At 41.5% G+C, this 21,955-nt stretch overlaps 1 protein-coding gene across 2 annotated transcripts; it reads left to right on the top strand.

Moving 5' to 3' along the window:
- The first annotated feature begins 1,905 nt into the window (after window positions 1-1,905).
- igf2bp3 (insulin-like growth factor 2 mRNA binding protein 3) lies at window positions 1,906-21,354 on the top strand. Of its 2 annotated transcripts, none has more exons than XM_079653250.1 (15): window positions 1,906-2,839; window positions 3,764-3,824; window positions 9,120-9,168; window positions 12,269-12,320; window positions 12,572-12,635; window positions 13,272-13,550; window positions 14,222-14,356; window positions 14,697-14,819; window positions 14,916-15,051; window positions 15,689-15,817; window positions 16,794-16,913; window positions 17,058-17,132; window positions 17,391-17,522; window positions 17,653-17,766; window positions 18,378-21,354. In XM_079653250.1, the coding sequence occupies exons 1-15, from the start codon at window positions 2,665-2,667 to the stop codon at window positions 18,477-18,479; spliced, it is 1,746 nt and encodes a 581-aa protein (XP_079509376.1). In that variant the 5' UTR covers window positions 1,906-2,664; the 3' UTR covers window positions 18,480-21,354. The 2 variants fall into 2 exon arrangements, with proteins under 2 accessions (XP_079509376.1, XP_079509375.1); XM_079653249.1 differs by having other exon boundaries at window positions 1,911-2,839; window positions 16,791-16,913.
- Window positions 21,355-21,955: the final 601 nt, after the last annotated feature.

Genomic DNA, 21,955 nt, shown 5'->3' with positions numbered 1-21,955 from the left:
GTAACATTTTTGATAGAATTCAGAGGTATATTGTGTACTTGTATTCAACTACGTTTATTTAATATATTTAGTTACTTTACAGATTTGTATTAATGATGTGAAATATAATCAACAGTTATATAATATGTTGGTTACACCTGGAGTAAATTCACAAGCCACCCTGCAGTATACAAAGTGATTAAAACTAGCTGCACCTCGCTTTGATAATACATCAATATTTATAATCAAAACATATAATATTATTCTGAAAAGAGCTAATTGCATAATGAGTATTTTTTACTTTAAGCATATTGTGATGATAATACTTTCTTTAGTAACATTTTGAATGCAGGACTTTTACTTGTAACAGAGTACTCCTACACTCTGGTACTTCTACCTGTAGGCTATACTTATTAAGATCTGAGTACTTCTCCCACCTCTGTTAGCAAATGATATATGTAGGTTGCAATGAATACCAGAAAAAACTAATATGATAATATAGTTTTTAGTTTCTTTCTGGCTACAATTCCAATGTAGTTCTTGATTTGCCATTAATGACTAATTTGTGATAACTCTAATTATAGGAACTAAATTATACACACACATGATGACACACCTCATAAATGATACTGTCACGTGCTCTGTGTGTTAAGCATACCTAAGCTATTATGTAGCCTAAAGCCTTATTCTGAAGATGTTTGGATTGAGTTCACATAATGATCTAAGTATAAGTACAAATATAAACTCAGTTCGCAAATCTGAATCTAATGCAGTCCTTTACAACAACTGTGCAATACATTCTACCTTCATGAAGTGTATAAAAGTCAGAGGTGCTGATTCCACTTAACTGATATTTTGGCAACTACATTTTTAGTGCAGTTGAAGTAGGGCCATATTGCACTAAGAAGAGTTTTTAACATGTTTTCCACCTTGAGTATCAAGTCAGTTAAACAGCATAAATGCAACCTCGAAACTAACCATTAAAGCAACATTTTTTTTGAAAGACGGTTGTATCAGACTGCCCTAGTTTTATTTGTGTACCTTTTAAACTGGCTTCGAGTGAAGATAAAAACATAGATAGATACTGTAAAAAGCCTACGCCAGATCTTTAATTCGGAAGATTTGATTAACACGAAATTGTAAGCTTATTTTCTTTTTGTGGTTCTTGGTGTTGCAAAATTGAAGGCAGTTTTGCTTGGACAGCGTAACGACATTTCTGTCATCAACAGGTACGGATTCAGCTGCACATTTATCATGTGGCACTTTTCTTGCGGAGTGACCTATGCGTAATCTATCGGCCTTCGCCTGAGATTTACAAAAGATCTTATGAACACTAGTGTAGGCTACTATTTCTTACACGGATTCCCACGTTATTGAATTGGGCTGTGCGTTACGTTACATAGGACGCTAGGGGCACTTTGGTGTAGTAGACCCCTCCCTCTCTCAGTGAATGCAGATCCATGCCGGAGGTATAGCCGAGAGGATTCGCCATGTGCATTCGGCCCGCATGGCCAACGCCTCCTCGTTGTGCCAAACGGTCTGAAAGTTGGATAAAACAAATGGGGGGGGGGAAAGCACTCATCTCGCCCAAAGAAACCCCCCTTGATTTATTTTGTGTGGCCTCGAGAAAATCGGTCCTGCAATTGGACTTTGAGTTGTGGATCAGGGAGGGCATGGCTCCACTCTAGTTGGAGAAGATGGATGCCGTCATGTGGATAGTAGTACGTGTCATTCCCATATTGCGCGGAGGCCCGAGGAGGGGCGCAGGGCCCTCCCTAGTCAAGTTTCTTAAAATTAAATGTGCCCAGCTTTCAATTTAACAATATAGTGCAACATCATTTATGAATGTCCCCACCCCCTTTTCCTGCTCTTGTGTCATCAGTACAGCGCACTTAGCACAGCCGTGCGCACAAGCCCCCGCAATATCAGCGTCGTCCCTGCTATGGGCCTGCATGAGCGCATTGCCGTTTTACTATTCCTCCGCCGACCAATAAGAACCGAGTGTTTGCAGAGAAAGGCACACGAATGTGATTCTAGTAAAGATACACTGGGTTCTCACGGAATCCCTTTACGCACATAGCTCGCCAGGTTTTTTCCCCAACACCAATCCACTCTTCCCCTCCTTTTTTATCCACTCCCCTCTGCTGTCCCCACCCCAGATTCCCGTGCAATTTTCCCCAATCCCAAACACTTAATTGAGCAATTGGGATTCCTCACGTGTGGGCTGATTTGTAGTTTGAACACGTGGCTCATTCAAAAAAGCCGGAATAGCGGAGGATTTTTTTCACCCCCTTCTTCTTCTTCTTATTCTAGGATCTAGATTTAGAGGCGGGCGCCAGCCTTACCGTGTGTGACATTCTCTGTCTCTTTGCCAAGGGGTTTGGAGGAAGACACAAAGTAGTTTCTCCTCCTTTTCACCCAACGCGCCATCGTTTGGAGACACGAGATTAATAATTGAGCATTTATTTATTGCGCGATAGAGACAGAGGGGCGAGGGAGAGCGAGAGCGAACGCACAGTGAGGCTGCCAGTTTAAATCTATCTGTGGCTTGAACGACCGGGAAGCACGCCACAGCCTCTCCGTAGTAGTATCGGCGATTTAGGCTACTCCAAACACTGCACATCCGTGAGAGCAAACAACTATCTCTCCCTCAGCGTAAAGATTGTCCCTTTTTCGGCGCAAAACATGAATAAGCTATACATTGGCAACGTGAGCGCTGAGGCGAGCGAGGAGGACTTAGAAACTATCTTTGAGCGTTTGAAGATCCCGCACAGTGGTCCGTTTCTTGTCAAAACTGGCTATGCATTTGTGGATTGCCCGGACGAGAAAGCAGCAAACCTGGCCATCGAAAGGATATCAGGTGAGAAATGTTGGTTAAATAAAATTGTAAAAAAGTGGTGATTCGAAAGACTCACTCAACTGCTGCAATTGTGTGAAGATTGCTTTTACTTGAGTCCTGTGGGGTGGGGGTGTATGCAACCATTTCTTTCTCTCGCACAACCTTTACTTGGCCTTTTGACACTGGGTTCAGAAAAAATAGCTGCCATGGGTTCGAGTGAAATTCTGCACTTGTAATTTAAATGTGTTACTTGATAAACTGAGTAAACCCAAGTATGGGGGGGATAAGAAAGAAATACCGAGGCTTTCCTGTTGTGTGTGGCGTTCAGGCAGCGGGCTGGGGACGCAGTGTAGTGAGCCTCATTGTGGGCTTTATCTAACAGCTCACTTTGGCACGATTGTGAACAGAAGCCGTAGTGTGTTGCTGCTTTTTATAAGCTTCAATTTGAACTCACATACACGTCCAGGTTCCAAACTATAGGCCTTCTCTTGTGGCCACAACTTGCTACATTGTGAAGCCATTTCGCCCATGCTGACACACCAGGTGGTTTAATTGTGTTGGTCAAATGTAGGCCAACTAACTGAGCCACACTACTATCTGCTTTTGTAAAAAATGCACTTCGTCTCATGGTTTGTTATTAAATTATAGTAAGGCCTACTCACAACAGAACACGTAAGGATTCAGATAAACTCGTATAATTTTACGTATTAGCTGCTTCGTGTAGTGGCTCGCACATTTTTGTGCCTTTGTGTTGCTAGTTTCAAATTATAGTTGAATTATACTACATTGTGTATATATGCATGTTTAGATTTAAGTACAATACCCAAAACGACTAGTCAAAAATACTCCTGAATGCATTTCCACGAGCAGGAGAGGAGGCCTGTTTGTTCAGGAGGTCAAATGATTAATGACACTAATAGTTGTCTTTTTGTTTTGTTTTTTTAGGTAATGAAGAACTCTTTGGGAAAGTTCTCGAAGTGGCGATCTCGGTCCCTAAAAGTCAAAGGTAGGTCGTTTTTACAATATAGCCTACTGCTTTTTGGTTCAACTCGTGGGAGCTGCAGTTGTTTGTCCTCCCAATTATCCTATTCTTCAATGAGCCTTTTTTTTGTATTTTTCCGAAATCTGTGTTTACATTGCTGTACAATTTTAATTCAGTATTGTTTTAAATGTTGATTAAATGAGGTGTGTTTTTGTTCCCCCCTGAATGCTCTGGGGTCAAATGAAAGGGGCGTATGGTGGTGTACTCCCTCCTTTCGCCATGACTGTGTGGAGTGCTCCTAAAACCGTCGTGCATTAAGGTTTTAACCAGCCTATATTCTCTCGCTCGCAAATATTGTATGTTCAGTACTTGGTATTGTTTGAGCTCCAACTTCGGGGCGATTAGTTAAAAGCCTGAATGTGCACGGTCGAAATGTGTGTGCAGGCTGTGTTTGAGGCGCACAGGCCTTGTGGAGTCGTCCATTTGAGAAGGATCTGCCCGTCATTCTCCCTGCCTGCCCTGCGCTTCCGCCCTCCTCTGCACATTGTGCTGCTGTTGCATGAGATGGACTCCCAAACGCGAGTGGAATGGGAGGTTTGGGGCACAAGTCACGGAAAACCTTAGTTTCAGAGTTAGAGCCCAGTAGCCACTCTTGGTCAGTCGTCTCTCAGTCGTCTATTACCTACAAAGTGAAATATAAATGTATTTCCGTGAAGGGTCTACGTAATGTGCCGAGGACGTAAAATACTGAGGCATATTGGTATTGTGTGCGTGTTTTTAGGTGGTGACGCAATTCGGCCATAATTAATCATTATTATTTTTATTAAAACGTCTCTCTCTTGGTAATTGGTTTAATGTTTTCTAAAAGGTGTTACACGTAATATGCATGGCTAAGTCGCCTTTTAAAGTTTAATTGAATGATTTGCTGTTTTACGCAGAGTCACGTTTTGAAATCAGAAAGGCGAGGAGGAAACACGTAGGCTTGTGGACTGTTATATGTTTATTTGATATAGAAAGTAACTTGAGGTGAAAAAGGACATGGCAGAGATTTATATATTTTTCAAAAAAATGTCCACCTCGAAGCTCCTGGCCACTTTGTAGGCTGCTGGTTTAAATGGTGCCTTGGATAAATAAACCAGGTAAGCTAAATGAGAATTTTGCGTCAAATCTTGACACATTTTCCAGATAACGAAAAAACTGGTGACGTTGCTCTGTCTTTTGAGTGCCTGCTGTGGTGGCTATGGCAGCAGCAGAGTCGAGTTTCAGCCACACTTTAAAAAGTAAAACGTGCCCTCCCTTTACAACATGGAACATAGCAGTAGTCAATGGGAACAGTATTCTGAGTTTGGGCTACACACTTGGACACTGGGGCCCCTCTTTGCATTCCAACCGGCAAATATTAACTGGGGGTTCGGCCAATCGCAATGGCTTAACCTTTGAACCTTTCAGCAAGGGGAAGTGCTGCAACAGACAGATGAAGGTGGTTATAGTGGGGCTCGTGAAGATAGAAATGTGTAGAATGACATGCTGAGCAGTGTGGAGTTTCACATGGGTAATAATGCAACATGTAATCAAACATTTGGATGTGCATTCCTTTTAAATTTGTCATGAACGTGGCCAAAACCCCCAATAAAAATGTGTCCAGTTCACTAGCAAAAACATCTGCTGCTGCATTCAATAGTGACTTCAGGAAATCTGTGTATTAGCAGTTTAATCCAACATAATTCAGTTAATTGAAAAAATATTGTCCAGCATTGCATAGTGTTAGTAGTATTATAGTTATTAAATATTTCAGCCATCTTATAGACATTTATATTTTGTTGTGAAAATGTGCTGTACTTGGCTTTGTTTTTTGTATTTGGCATTTAAAGTGGACACCCACATTTTCCTGACAATTTATTGAACTTGAATTTATTTTTTACCCAGAAAGCATGTACAGGTAGAATAAGAAACCAAGGATCAATCAGAATCATCCAGGTGTATTTACATTTCAGGTAAAACTGTTTAAAGGGACCTGTTTATAGTTTCACTTTTGATTCAGCTTTTTGCAAGTATATGAAACGGCTTGTTAATGCAAACAACTGGGCCATATGTATTTATTCTGGCTAACAGTCTATCATTGACCAATAACTGTTTTATTTAATTAATTGGTAGCAAAACAAGTTGTAGAAGTGTCATATTTTGAACACTTCCTCAGTCAGATTATGCTCCCCTTGTTGGATAAATTAAAACAAATCTTGCCCATCCCCACATGCACATGAAGGAAAGGGCATGGCATGAAGAGTACATGTTGTTTAACATACTTTATCCATAGGTGAATAACTTTATGCTTTATTTAAGAACATACAATAGTGTAGCTAATGTCCTCAGTGAGTGGGGTAAAGTAACAGCTGTTATATATATTTTTTATTTATACAAAAAACTCCATAAATGTAGTCAATAGTGTAGATCGTATCAGTGCTGTTTGTAGAAAAGGCTCCTGGCTCTTATTTCAAGAATATCAGGTCATGGGGTCACAGTGGGGCCCCACCTGCAGAAACAGGGATTTAGGACGGAGACTTGGGGTGCCAGAGAATTATGAATGTGGCCCCTTGTTTTACCCAGACGGCAAGAAAAGACTCTTCCTCTTGCAAGGTCAAATCAGAATGACATTGTGCTTTTGCTTCGTCTTGCGTGTATATAAAATGGTTTGATGTGGCTGGGTAGTAGTCACAATTGTGTATTAGTGTTTGCAGAAGTTGATTAATTTCTAATTGTTATTCAACTCATTGGAATCATCTGTGGGAATAGCCAATCTATCCAAATGTTGAATTTAGCTTATTGGGTCAGTGTGCATATAAGGCCTGTGAGAAGGCAGCGGAAACCAGGCTGTGGAGTTCAGTCATTCAGAACCACTGCATACTGAATAGTTGATAGCTGTGGATGGGCGTTGAGCACAGGTCCCAAACCAGATAGTGTTGAGTGCTTCAGTGAGCTTTTGGAAATGAATACAGGTGTGATGCAGTCTCATTGTGAATGCTCTTGTCTTAAATGCCTGCATGCTTATGTGTTTTAATACACCTACTTGTGTGCATTACGTTCACCCTGCAGGCTTGAGCTGAGCGGCTAAGGAAGCGGGCAAACGTGCTGAATATTGGTACATTTTAAAAAGTAAATAAGGAGTCCGGCCTCCTCCTGGCCATCACATGACGAGCCAACCCTAGTCACTCCTGTCCCTCCCCCTCCCACTTTTAACCCCGCTACATGTTCCTGTCAGTGGACTTGTCCGTGTCCATGGTAACAGGGCCCCACCCCCACAGGGCAGAGAGGGCCCTTGTTACCCTTGCCTGAAACAGGGCTAGTCCTCCCCCCCCACCCTCACAAACACCACACCCCACTCACACACACCTCCCCCCTCCCCAAATCAAAGGCTTGGACTAGGGAATGTATACCAACCCCCACCCACCCTATACCCTGGCTGACTTCTTCTATGTGTGTGGAGCTATAGGTTAATCCGAGTGGAAGTGCTCGGTGCATTTGCACATTTCGCATGGCGTTCCCACCGCAATGCAGAGCATACAGAATGTGTGGGGAGAGGGGGCCGGATCAGCCAGGAATGGCACAGTGGGCCGGAAAGGGCTGGAATTCCTCTTGGAAGTTATTTGGGAATTTTCTTTACAATTTGCCCATTAAGAATAAAGTAGTTTCCTAATGTCTCAAAAATAAATATGTTTGTTGAACTGCTGCTGGCTTGATTGAGGTCTTAGAGCTAAACTGAGGAATGTAAACTACTGCGGCCCCTGTTGCACATGTGCAGTATGCTTTTACTGCGTAGATGTCCTTGTGTGAGTTTTAAATAAATTGCTTAAAATGCTGCATTGTGTAATTTTCTTACCAGCAGATTAGAAAACAACCAATAGCGGCAGAGCTGTTTGTACAGGATGAGCTGCATTTTAAGTCTTTTTTTTTTAACAGCTCAGTTATATTTTATGGAAAATAACAAAAGATGCAACTCTTATGCACCGCTTTTTTTTAATGAGAGTTCATTCACTTAGGAGACATTTTAAAAATGCTGCATGGTGTAATTTCTCACCAGCAGATTAGAAAACAACCAGTAACGGTGGAGCTGTTTTTACAAGATGAGCTCTGTGATTATTTTTATATTTTTTAGAGAAAAGACCAAGAGATGCAAAAAAGTTTGTACACAGATGTCCACACACAAAGTAGTTTAAATGAGATGCATATGTATGAGGTCCATGTGTTGTGAGCGTAAGGCTGGTGTGAAAATGGGATGGGGTCAGGATTTGTGATTCCACTGTGTGTGTTCATGCTTCACCTCCCAGCCATATGTACATTTTGTTCCTTTAGATCTGTTCGTATCCACATGCAGCGGACTTCGGAGTGGCCAGGGCTTTTCTCACATTTGTAAAACTCTGTGACTCATTGATCCAGAAGTTCCTTGTCTGCGTGACCTCCACATTTACCCAGTATACTCATGATGCTTTCCACAATTTGTAACTACATTTGGGAACCTTCAAGCTAATAGGATGAATCTGGGATTTTTGTCCTCGTTTGATTCTAGTGACGGGGCACACCAGCACCTTTTTGTTAATACTGGTTTCCACTTGCTTCTGTTGTATTCACAGTCTCTAAAAACAAGCACGCAATTCTGATTCTTGGCATTGAGGGTGAAGCTTTTTTTTTTTTTTACAGCAGCTGATACTCCTTGATCAGTGTATGTTGGGAGTGGGGTTGGGCCTTGCACCGGTTGAAACCTCATCATGCAATGCTATAGAGCAAATGATTGACTCTAAAATTGCAAATACCCAACCTTCAGATGCATCTTTCTCTTTCCACTTGAATCGTATTCCCCTCTGCTCTCACCTTTTATGCCTGCTTTCACATCTCGTCCTTCGCACTTTGTGTGACACAATCTGTGATTTAGGACAAAGTGTGTGGTATGGGTTTTTAAAAAAAAAAGCTTTACATTTTAGGCCACCCAGTTGAGATTCCAAATTGCCCCTTTGCCCTCTTTTTTTCTCCATCACTTCCTCTCACGCTTTACCCAGGGTGTCTCATTGCACCTGCTGGGTGGGGAATGGAATTAAAGCAGAAGTCGTATCTGCTGCTCCTCCATCTTGGTCTTTCTTGCTAGATGGAGTGAATGAAGTCCTTTTGTGTTTTTCAATTAAAATGCCTTGTTTTTTCATTGTGCTCTTGGTATTGTCGGCTACTAACTGAAACTCTCTCCTCTTCTTTCCCATCTCCCTTTTCCCATCAATTTATCTGCCTCCTCCTTCTTCCATCCCCCACCGTCTTCCTCCCTTGTTCTCTCTCCAGGAGCTGTAAGATGCAGATCAGGAACATCCCGCCTCACATGCAGTGGGAGGTGAGTGCTAACAGGCTGCTAACGGTTCCAGGGCGGGGCATTATTGAGCATTTAGTGGACTCTGGAGTCACCTTGCTTACCTTTTGGGTTTCAATCAAGCATGTTCTTTAGAATTATTTTAACAAAGCTATAAGGTCAGGCCTAACGTACCAACCAGTGGGTGGAACTGCAATTTGATCAAGCAGAAATGACTTCAAATACCAAAGTGATTTCTAAAGGTTGAAGCTATACCATTTTTGCTACACAGGAGCTTGGCATTACTGAACAATCTATTGGAAGAATTAAAAGAGTAAGGTCCCAAGGGTTTGGCTGAGTCAGGCACACGAGGAAACTTTAAGCAGTTACAAGGTCTTTGTGGTGTTGTATTGCTGAATGTGTTTGCAACCTACTAGGCGTGTTTCTTAAAGCATTTTAAAAAAGCTTATTGTTTTTGAATTATTAATATACACAGGATCAGATGTTCTTAAAATGGCAAACAGGACTTAATTGTGCTGTTATGGTCACATGTGCTAGTTTGAAAGTGAATGCCTCTTCACACTGTCTTTTTTTGCAAAAAACACTTCTGGTAATGAAATAAAAAGAAACCAAGTGAATTGTCTGTGGCGTTGTGAAACATTTCACACAACGGGGTGTTTGACGTGGCCCTGTGGATTACTGTGTGTTAATCCTAATATGGTGCAAAAAGATATTTCCTTTTTTTTTTTTTAAGATCAATTTAGTGTGTTTCGTTGAAGACATTAGTCCAGAAATCAAGTGATTTTATATATTTGTGTACCTTTACAATCCAATCAGTGATGTTCTAGAAACATTACATGTCCAAATATTATAATTTTGGAGTTTTGAGATTTAACTGTATCCTAATTTAAGTAAATAGTCTATTTTGTCCAATAATATATTGTGATGTATTTCTACGGGTGAAGTAAAAATACAGTAATAAGTACTTATACATTTTAAGAAACAATACATCTGAAACACAAGTTTATACAATGCACTTTTTGTGTCCGTTTGCACCATTCATTTACAAACAAGGTACCAAATGCTAAAAAGAAACCAATTATAATTCTGATACTTGTGAAAGCTGAGTATATTGTTTTGACTTTATCTTGGAAAAATGTTAGGCAAAATCTCACTTTTTCCATCAGCAAACCATGTCTGAATTGATCATGCTAAACTGTGCTCAGGTGCATAGATGGAACTCTGAGTTGATTGGATGTTTTACAGAGGAGTTCAAGTGAATTTAAGCAGTAACACTGGCACTCAAGGTCGGTGTTAAATCTCAAAGGCAATTCTCTTGTTTGGTATTTCCTAAAGGGTAAAAAGAAAAAAGATGTGATGCAAACTAAATAACTAAATCAATTAAATCAATTCTGCTGTAAAATATGTAGTTTCACCAATAAGGCAGTGGCCTCCTAATCTGACTTGGTGTTGAGCAACAGAAGTGTGCCCTTGCAATGTATTTATTTTTCCTTTGCATTGATGAAAATGTAATCTCAAACTATGTACTGTGCAGTGTTGGCTACAAATTCTTCTTTGAGTACACACTGATTTACTACGCAGACGTAAATTCATCTAAACTTTAATTTGACCACTTATAAAGCTAACTGACACATTTGACTACCTCTTTTTTCCTAAATCATTTTTGTCAAACTCAACATGGCAGCATTAACCTCCATGTTGAATCTCGTGTGGCTGTAACACTGCTTTACGTGACTTTTTTTTGTTCCCCCTTCCCTCTGCAGAGGTTTAGCTGTGATGGCGTGAGCCTGTAGTTTCGTTCAGTTGAATTTTCTCCTCCTAAAGACTATGCAAGCCTACTAAGAATGTTCTCATTGAATTGCACAATTGTTCTGAATTGTAAGGTTAATACATGGCTTTAGGTTTCAGCCTGATTCACTCAGTATGATCAAATGGCTACGGACATACTCAGTGTTTTGTAATGGTGGTCTCGCTTTGCCTACGCATGTCCCTCAACTGCAGATCCACCCATGTTCCTAGCATGTAGCGAGAGAGCCGTTTGCTTTTTTTCAAAAGGTGACATGGAGGTTTCTCCGCCTCAGCGGGGGAGGGGTAAGAGGAATGGAGCAACAGAAAATAATAGGCTCTTTTGATGCAAAGGCCTTGTATGTATCTTATCAGGTAGATAAGACAATGGGTCATGGTGTGTAGCCCTGCAGCGAGAGAATAGTGGCGAGAGTAGTGGCGTGTTCACAGGCTGTAGTGGGTGGGTGGGCCTGGACTGTTTCCCCTTCCCTTCCATGTGCTCCGATTCACAGAATGTGTAGCATGAACTCGCACCCCTCCCCCAGCCCCTGCTTCCTGCTGGAATGTACCCCACCCTTTCCTGAGTGGCCTGGATTCCCATTGGCTGGGTTTGTTAGACAGACAGGCAGACAATCCAGTCATTAGCCGGCAACGCTTGGCTTCAGGGAACTGTATCGGCTCAGGAGCAGCCAATGGTGGGCAGCGGAGATGGTAGGGAGGCGGGATGTTGGATGGTTGGAGGAGTAGGGGGCAGGGATGCAGCCTTGTTGGCTAAAAAGTGGGGTTGAGCTCTTGGGGGTGTGGCCTCAGATTAAACTGAGCATGGTTGGATGTCTTAGCTTAGCCTGGAACCCTCGCTCCCCCTCTCGCCCACATTTGATCACGATCTATGAATTAAAATCCTGTGGTTTCCAGATTTAGTCAGGTGGCCAGTGTGTTTGGGTTTTTCTATTGAAATCATTTTCAATAAAGCAACATTTTTTTGCTTGCATGATTTTTTTTTTTTAATTAAAAGCATTGAATCATTTTGCCAATATTTTAAATGTCTCAAAAGTTTCCAAGTTGAATAGCGGTCTGCTTGAGAACCTAACAATTATTATTTATTTTAGAAATGTTTCTCTACATTTAAATACATGAATCTATGCAAGAATCTTGGAGGAAAAGTAATAATTTGAGGTTGTCAGGCATTCACAAGAAGCCATTTAATGTATCCATGTAAGTCAACATAAAGCTCCAGGATTAATGCACTGTTCCCACAGATGAGCTTCTGCTCACCAGCAGGTTCTGGTCAAAAGCTTTCAATGTTTCTGAGTAATAATGGTTATTATTTTTCTTTCAGGTCTTGGATGGTATGCTTGCTCAGTATGGAACAGTGGAGAGCTGTGAACAAGGTAAATACGGACTTTAGTTTAGACAATGCAATTGCAACAACAGATTATTCCATTACCTTGCTTCAAACCCCTTTTTATACTGCATCAAGAATTGTTGTTATTTTACAGCTATGTAATTTTGTTGAAGTTGCATTATTTATTAAAGCCAAATTGAAATTTTCTTTGAACAATTTTGTTTCCATGTAGAAGTAGCCACTGTTGATAGATTGCATCACTGACTTTGTGGATTGACTGCGCTGTGTCCTCCACAGTAAACACTGACACAGAGACTGCAGTAGTCAACGTTCGATATGCAGCGAAGGACCAGGCCCGTCTGTGAGTACACACATACACGGACATGCAGTGTATTAACCTCAATCTCATCTGTCTTCATCTCTCTGACATGGATCCGCTCAAGTTTTTCACTTTACCCAGCATTCTTTGTTGCAAATGACCTCCACCTCCCCGTTCCAGTCTTCTTGCAGTGTAGCTGATTTCATCTTTACAAAAAACAGTCCAGTTTAATTTGACATGCAATGAAGATAGGTGGAGGGGTGTGTGTTGGAAAGGAAGGAGGGGGGTTAAATTAACCATATGATGCCCCCTGGTGTACATAAATCATACTACAATGTTTATCCATACACAAGTGGTTGTAGACATCGCCAGGCAATTGATGGTTTCACTATAAATCTTAATTCTTGAGGCTGAAGAGGCAGATGTAAATGAAGTGTGAATGCGATATTAAGTGGCTCACTAGAATTAATGCCGCTGCCGATCAGTATACTGTGCTTTTAAGAAGCTTAAACCTCTTTGTTGCTTAGTTTTAAATGTCCCCTCTCCTTGGATACTCCCATTGATAACGACATAAAGCAGCTAAGTCATTCATAGCAGTGACTGTCTAAAAGCCTTCTGTGTTTTTAAATCATACCTGCTCACAAGTTTTCTGGACTGACATCTCTTTATGCTCTCCAGGGCGATGGAAAAACTGAATGGATCTATGATGGAGAACTTTGCCCTGAAAGTGTCGTACATCCCAGACGAGACGGCTGCAGCAGAGGGGGCTTCAGGCAGGGGCCGCAGAGGCTTTAACGCCCGTGGAACCCCTCGTTCCGGCTCTCCAGGCCAGGGTGCCCGGCCCAAAATGCAGTCGGACATTCCGCTGCGCATGCTGGTGCCCACGCAGTTGATTGGGGCCATTATCGGCAAGGAAGGTGCCACTATCCGCAACCTCACCAAACAGACCCACTCAAAGTACGTAGCCAGATGTCAGGAGCTATACTGGAGCTGTGCGTGGTCACATTTCTGTACCGTTGATTTCCAGCGTTATAGGAATACTTCACCACAAGAATGATCCTTTATATCTTACTCCTTTTTACCTTGAATTTAGGAAATAACATTGTGTTCCTCCAGAGTGAAAGGAAAACCAAAAACAGTATTGATGAGTTCAAGTGAATGGGAGGGTTCCACATTAAACAACTCTTCTTCAAAACATCAATTAACAAACTCTAGCGCAACTTGTATATCCAAGTCTCTCGTTTGTATTTTGGAGAAAGCTCAAGACTTCCTGAACGCATGCCTTTTTGATAAAATATAACTGTTGAAACATGGGAGTTGGATTATTGTGCACAGAGATGGTCAATTCATGTTTTGCTGTAGTTAAAATATGGCTTAAGTTTACATCATTTCTTCAAGAATGTTCTGCACTTTTTGCTTTCTTTCTTTGTATAATTTAGGACAATTTATTGATATCTAACGCTGCACCCTTCATTTGTTTTGTTTTATTGTCTTCTAATCTTAAGTTTTTCATTGTTTAATCATTCTTAATCAATATGGTTGTTTGCATTTGATCGTATCTAAATGCATTCATGTCCTACCTTGTTGTTGAAAAGGTGCTTAACAAATGTGTCTTGTCTGTACTCCAGGATTGACATCCACAGGAAAGAAAATGCAGGTGCTGCAGAGAAGCCCATCACTATTCACTCCACTCCTGAAGGCTGTTTGAACGCTTGTATGACCATCATGGAGATCATGCAGAAGGAAGCTGTCGACACAAAGTTGTAAGTTTCCCCCAAATAAAAATGAAGGATTCTTATCATTTTGTATGTCACATAAATAATTGTAAAAGACTTAAAGTGGTTATTTTGTTAAACACACCTGATATAATTGTCCGCTCTCTTTAAGTTTTTTGTCTCACATGACAATATTAACAAGTAGTCCAACAGTTGTGTCTGCTAATAAAGTTACATGTTGAGAGATAGATACTTTCTAAGAACTTTTACAGCTTGTTTATGATGAATGAAATGCATGCAGACAAAATGATATCTGTAGGAGAGGGCTGATCTGGATGTTGTGTTTAAGGTTCTCATTTTAACGTAACATCCCATCCGTGTCTTGCAGTACTGAGGCGATCCCACTGAAGATACTTGCACACAACAACTTTGTAGGAAGACTAATTGGAAAGGAAGGACGCAACCTGAAGAAAATCGAGCAGGATACCGGGACCAAGATCACAATCTCTGCGTAAGTTCACTTTTTTATTGACATGTATATGCTTTAGTGTCATTTAGACACTCGCATAATGTATCCCCTCACACTTCCCTCCGTTCTTCTTTCCAGTCTCCTTGACCTGACCGTGTACAACCTAGAAAGGACCATCACGATAAACGGCACCCTCAAGGAGAGCAACAAAGCTCTCGAGGAGTTGATGACGAAGATCATGGAATCGTATGAGAGTGACATGGCCGCTATGAACGTAAGCATTTTTATTGATATCGAAACTCTATTTCCTTCAAGTGGGAGATGTGTACAAGACTTGATTTTTAACTGAACATTTCAATATGAAGTAATAAAAAGAGGAAACCAGAAAATGTGTTTTTTTAGGAAGGAAATTCGGAACATGCACATCAGTTATCTGGAATAGCTATAGCAGCACTTTCATATCCTGTATTATCCTGTCGTATGAATGCATACACTTGAATTTGGGAGTTTTCAATTTCTGTTGGTGCACACGGCTCTCATGACTGTATTTCTTGGATTGGCTGGGCATTTTAATTGGAGCCCAATTAAAATGCTCAGCCGATCCAAGAAATACGGTCGAGCCGACTGGCAAAAATGCTCAATCAATGCAAAGAATTTTGATGCTAAAATGCAGTCCATTGGAAAAAGGAAACTTTTAACAATGCGGTAATGCTTCAAGAGCCTGGGTGGATAGTCTGAAATCTGGGTTAATAAACATACATGTTCAAATGAAGCAGATGTTCCTCTGAGATTGATATTTATCTTTTTAACTCTGATCTGAAGTCTTGACTTGTCAGTTAAACTTGTGTCTAAGCAAGCATACCAACCTTGATGTGCGTTTCATGAATGGATCTGTTCCCATTTCTCTCCAGCTGCAGTCCAACCTGATTCCAGGCTTGAATCTGAACGCTCTGGGTTTGTTCCCCAGCGGAGCGCCAGGCATGGGCCCCTCCATGTCCGGGATGCCGCCTCATGGAGCCCACGGTGGATCAGCCTATGGAGTAATTGACGGTCTTCTTTTCGCATCTAATACAGTATATCCTAAAAACGTACTTTAAAAACCAAGAAATCGCTGTGTACACAAACTGTATTCCGCAGCCTTTGGGTGAGGGTTGTAAAAAAAAAACGTTATATTTAGTCTGTAGCAACTCTACCTCATGTTGCTTTGTTTCCTTTAGTGCAGTCCTTATGGTGGTGAGGGGACATTTTGGGCTCCTCTGCTCTCTGCGAGCAGCCAGCCCTTTTCTGTAAGTCCCCCGTCCCAAAGTGCTTTGCACGGCTTGTGGCTGCTCGCTGCGGGATTAGAGGGGCAGGGTTTGCTACTGAATAAAGTTATTCTTCTGCCCCTTGATCTTTGACCTTTCTTAGGTACACCCTGATCTGTGTGCTTAGGGAAACACAAATCCTCGAGGGCACAGGCATATTGGCTTCTAGTCATATTTTAAATGTTCTACAGTGTTATTTCTGCAAATTATGCTGCATTTGCACTTTTGTAGGAAGGTGAATGTCTTTCAAACAGAACTTTCTCGGCAGTAAAAGCCCATCTCCAGATTTAGAGGCTGCCAAAATAAATGGTTATAGTACCCCCAGCTGACAGATTGAACACAAAATTGGCCTCGATCCAAAATCAACAGTGCTACTTGTTGTCCCACCTAGTCGATGTACACCAGAGCTCCAGTCAATCACACACTTTAAACACGTGTGATGTAGCAGTTTGCAACCACGCATCTTCTCCAACTAAACATGAACACTGTTTTTTTTTTTTAGTATTATGCATGATGCTTATTAGGATTGTGGCTTTGGATAACAAATAAACATTAACAAAGTAAGAAGAGGAGAACAAATTCCCACTGGGTTCAATCGTCGTAGGAAGAAAATCCCAACTGAACATCTTTTGCTGGATCCACTGTCTGCATTGCTGAAGTTGGTTGTCTGCAGGTGATCACAGTTGTAATAAAGTGTTGGTTTTCCCAGCAGGGACAACCGGAGTCGGAGACCGTTCACCTGTTCATCCCTGCACTCGCTGTGGGAGCCATCATTGGAAAACAGGGTCAACACATCAAACAGCTGTCACACTTTGCCGGAGCCTCGATCAAGGTGAGTGTTGGACAGGAAGTGAAGTTTGGAATCTCAGTGATGCGTCGATAACTGCGGTCTACCTGTTGTCCCTTTTGCCTGATAGGAGACATAACTGAAGGTTGCTGTTTTTTGTATTTATTGCTGACTGTTCGTCCTCTTCAGATTGCCCCTGCAGAAGAGAAGGACTCCATACAGCGGGTCGTCATCATCATCGGAACACCAGAGGCTCAGTTTAAGGTACCTCTTCACATCCATAAAAACACATAAAACCCTCAAAGTAGTTGTAAAGAGTTGAGACGCATAGCTACCTTTTATGTGAGCAGCTGTTTGACTTCTGCAGACATAATGTTCTTGTAGCCTTTATGGCTTTTTTTATCAATATGTTTCTGCCTCTGGAGAGCCCGTCTTGAGCATTTTCTAGGGCTCTTTTTATTGTGTAAAAATGTCCTCTTTTCATAAATGCAGCATGAGTAATCTGTGTTTTTCCGGTTGCAGGCTCAATGTCGCATTTTCGGCAAGCTGAAGGAAGAGAATTTCTTTGGACCCAAAGAAGAGGTGAAGCTGGAGGCTCACATCAAGGTCCCTTCCTTTGCTGCTGGACGCGTCATCGGGAAGGGTGGAAAGACGGTAAGAAAGGGCTCAAACGTATTAGTGGTTATACTAGCTGTACAAACCCACGCCAGCAGCGGACAAAGCTAAACTAGGCACGACATTTAAGCGTTCAGTCGCAATTATTGTATCCCTTTGTGGGCTGCAGGTGAACGAGCTGCAGAACCTGACCTGTGCAGAGGTGGTGGTGCCCAGGGACCAGACGCCTGATGAGAACGACCAGGTTATCGTCAAGATCATCGGACACTTCTTTGCTTGCCAGGTGGGTTTTTCTAAACAACTGGAAGATCTACAGTACTTCAGAAAGTAAAAATCCCTAGGTCTGATTCCCCAGAGGCACTGGTCTCCTTCAGCTCTGCATTTGAAGAAAGGTCTTACTAAACTTGTTTGAGAGAGCCGTACATGCTAAAAGAAAAAAAGCAAGACGGCTGCCTCTGTTTTGGAGCGCTCTGTTTTGTCTTGTTTTGTGTGCTAATTCAGTCTTTACATAAAGTACTCTCTTTCACCAGGGAAGAGCTCCTAAATATAGAAACAACTTCAGCGGATTACACTGTGTACATTAATGCACACAATGTACACAGTATCAGTTTGCTTTTTTTTATTAATGCCGAATTGTATTCCATATATTATTCCATTCTATTTCTATGTAAATACTGCTATATTTGACTATTCTTTATTATTTTAAATAATTTGTATCTTAATGTTTTATGTATGCACCATGGCATCAAGTCAAATTCCTCGTTAATGTAAACCTACCTGGTAATAAACCTGTTTCTGATTCTGAAGAGCATCAGACCTCTCTTAAGGATTTCATGATCAGAACTCTTATTGTGATAACTTGGCTCTAATCCCCTCATGTTTTATGTCCTGTAGCTGGCCCAGAGAAAGATCCAGGAGATCCTGGCCCAGGTGAGGAGGCAGCAGCAGCCTAAGCCCACATCTGGAGGCCAACCGCCACAGCCCCGCAGGAAGTAGATCTCCAGCGGACCTGGAGGAACGGTGACTGAATCTGCCAGAAGACTCGACAGACGGATTGATGAAGCAGAGTCCGGGGGGAGAAGAAGAAGAATACGACAAGGAGTCGTAACGCTCATCTCAGGGGTCAAAGATTATCAGAACCCAACCAAACATCCACCCCTCCTTGTCTTGCTTGATGGACTTTCAGGTGTGGCTAATAAGAGACGATCCACCTCCAAATCTCCACCCACCTCACTTCTCTGCATCTCTGTGAGAATGTACTTCTGAGGGCTCCCAACGACGTCACCTGCCCTCACACGTACGCACCCCTCGACCGCGCTCCTCCTCCCCCACGGGTGTGTTCAAAATATTATTATTTTTGTCCTCTTTTTACACTAGAAACACAAAGAAGAAATAAGGATCCCCCCCCTCCTATCAGCTACTTGGTGTGGTACTTCAAACCTGACAAGATTATTTTGTTGAATTAGTTTTTTGTTTTTTTTAATTGGTTTATGAAGCTTTCTCATGAGTTTTCTGTGGAAAGGAAAAGGCATTGCTATCAAGGTCCTGGTTGGACCAACAGAAAGGTTTATTTTGGGGGAGGGTTGGCTCAGATTGGGTGGGCCATGTTTAGGGGAAAGATTCTTGTTTCAGGCCAGGACCCCTGAAAGGGTGGATTATATTGGGTGTCCTGCCCTAGTAATGATAGTGGCATTTTATAAATTTGGATGCATTTTATAGATAGACCTATATACATAGATGAATATATATTTAGAGGTGAGGGCAGCGCCACGACTGACACTTAGGGAAAACAGTGCCGAACTGCTGCTGCCCAGGAAAACCAATTTAATATGCATTTTACTTAACTACCTCAGGATCTAGTACCTCAGAAGAGAAAAGAAAATGATTATATATATATGAAAAAATGTTCCTTTCTTTTTTCTTTTGCTTTTGTGGTATTTTGTATACTTTATAAAGCTGATAGTCTTTGAACATTTTTATTTTTTTAAGAAAATTTAAAATTTGGTCAGCTGCCAACTGACCTTGCCTTCAACTCGGATGCTTTAGGTGGCTTTGTTCATGTGTATGTGTGACTTAAGATGACCCTGTACATAAAGTCTATTTGTACATAGCAGCCCCGGAGCAAGAGTTGGCGCCCCCTCAGCTGGCGGCTGACAGGAGTATCGAGAGAAAATCGCCTCAGTTTTTCCCCTGAGGGTCCACCATCTTCTGAAAAAAAGTACAAAACAACTGCAACATGCAAATAATGCCAACCGTACATCATTGCAGCAATGCCGTTTAGTTTTGGGATTGACATTGTTATTGGTAATGGTACTTTAATTTGTCAAAAAAAAATCTTTTTTGCCTTCCTAGGAGGGCTGTCGTCAGGGCAGTGTGGACTTTAGGGGTCTGCTCGCTGCCCTACAGTCAGCAGAGCGTCTGTTTTTTCGTCTGTTTTGTTCCCAGACCATCTGCCACCTTCTCGATGTCGGTGTCTTAGCAAGGTCCAAGCCGGACTAGGTTTTTTTTTCATAGAGCAAGCTTTGTCAGTTCGCAGTGGCCCTTGTAGCCAGGCCGTCAAGTCAATGTAAACATTGTTCACTGAATGGTGAGGGTAGGGGGAGACTCACTGATAGACTCAAATTCTTCTTCTTTTTTTTGGGCTATAGAAAATTGATTTAAACAAAGCATTCTCTGTATCCCACAAATGTAACTTGATGTTGATTTGTTCAAACAGGGAAAAAGCCAGAAAAGACAAAATACTGAATGACCCCCGACTTTGGGGGGTGGTAAGAAAAGAGGAAAGGAATCCAAAACTTAAATATACAATTTATTTCATTTGTCTCTTCATGCCGAATGTAAATATGTTGATTGTGGTAAAAGTGCTCGAGTGTATCCATGCTTCCACAGTAGAACGCCGTCTACCTCAGCTGAGGGGGTGGGGGGGCTGTTGTGGCACGAGGCACCCCCCCTGCCCCCACTGAGCGCCAGCACGCACCGATACCTCAGTCCCCCCCCCCCCCGAACACTTCTTTCTAAATGGGCGCGCCATCCTAACACCACGCTTAACTGAGGGGCACAAGTGATACTTAAAAATATCCCCGACACCTCCCAAACCCCTGCTTCCTTCCTGCCAAACCACCCCCCCCCCCTCCCTTCGCAGTTTGTTTTGATCTACCTCTTTAGACACGTATTTGAAGTAGAGGCATTCTTCTATTTGTTAGAATTTAGCCCCCCCGCCCCCTTCTTTATGCCTCCCCATGCTTCCCCCCCCAGATATGAATGAAAACGTAAACTAAAATCATGTACTCTTTAGAATTTGAGAGAATAATCGAGAAAAAAAAAGTGATCAAAAATATTTTCTTTGCCGGTGTTTTATATGTACTCTTTTTGACTTAATTGAAATCCTCAACCGATGGTTATTTCTTTCTGCTTTCTATTTTTGGTGGTGTGGCTTACATGTATTTGAACTTTTGCTTGGGTTTTTTTTGTGAGAAAGGTCAAATCACGTGTTTGATTTTGCATTCAATAGTTAAAATGAGAAAAAATACAGTTAAAAAATAAAAGGGCCTTGCCTTTTCTTTCTGATTTGTAAGACTTCAAAAATAGATACAAGTCCTGTCTTTCTTTCCCTTTCGTCTTTTACAGATGCTACACTCTCTCGCTGATTTGGTAGCTAGTTTCTTCTGTTAGCATTTCTTGGCTGTGTAACGTGAAACATCCTGGTATAAGACAGATGAGGGACTGGGTCTCTGAGTTTTTTTTGGAGAAGTGATCTAACTTCAGCATGATATTCCCTACACCTCCTCTGCAACCATGATTGTGCCCCTTCACCTCCCCTTCACACACAGCTCCACTTGTCAAATGCCTCTGAATAAAAAAAATAATGAAATATTGGTGTTTTCTGTTTGCTTTTTTAAGGGGACTGGCACACTTTCTCTTGTGGGATATGGCTTTTATATTTTGGAAGAAATCTATTGGATTAAATTTCTTAAGGAAGATTGCTTTGTGGCACAACGGTCTATTCTTGGTCGATGTTGGAACCTGAAATCATACGCACTGTCGGTGACTTTATTTTGTTACAATTGGATATGTTCCTTCTCAGGTTAAGATTAAAGATAAGACTTAAGTCTAAAACTCTCAATGCTCTTCCATTCTTATCAAAACTTGCGTTGAAACCTTGAGGGTTTTTAACATTGTGGCCCGACGGTATGTTGTGCAATAAACGATACATAATTGTGTATAATATACAACATAATACTCATTATGGCAAACTTTTAATAAAGTGAATATAAAACACAAGCAACAAACTTGTATATGTACAGATAGACGATTTTTTTTTAATCGGGGGAAAAAACTGAATTCTGACTGGATGTCAATATATTTTAGAATTTCTGAGGTGTTCAACAACCATCCGTAATCGTTTTTACAGCTTTGAGAAGCACTCTCATTTGCTTTGTGCACTGCATTTGAAAAAAAAGTGCACTTTAACA

The sequence above is a fragment of the Notothenia rossii genome (assembly GCF_949606895.1).
Source record: "Notothenia rossii genome assembly, chromosome: 10".
NCBI classification, from domain to species: domain Eukaryota; kingdom Metazoa; phylum Chordata; class Actinopteri; order Perciformes; family Nototheniidae; genus Notothenia; species Notothenia rossii.
Note: the sequence above shows the minus strand (reverse complement) of the source record. Positions and strands in the feature narration are given on the sequence as shown.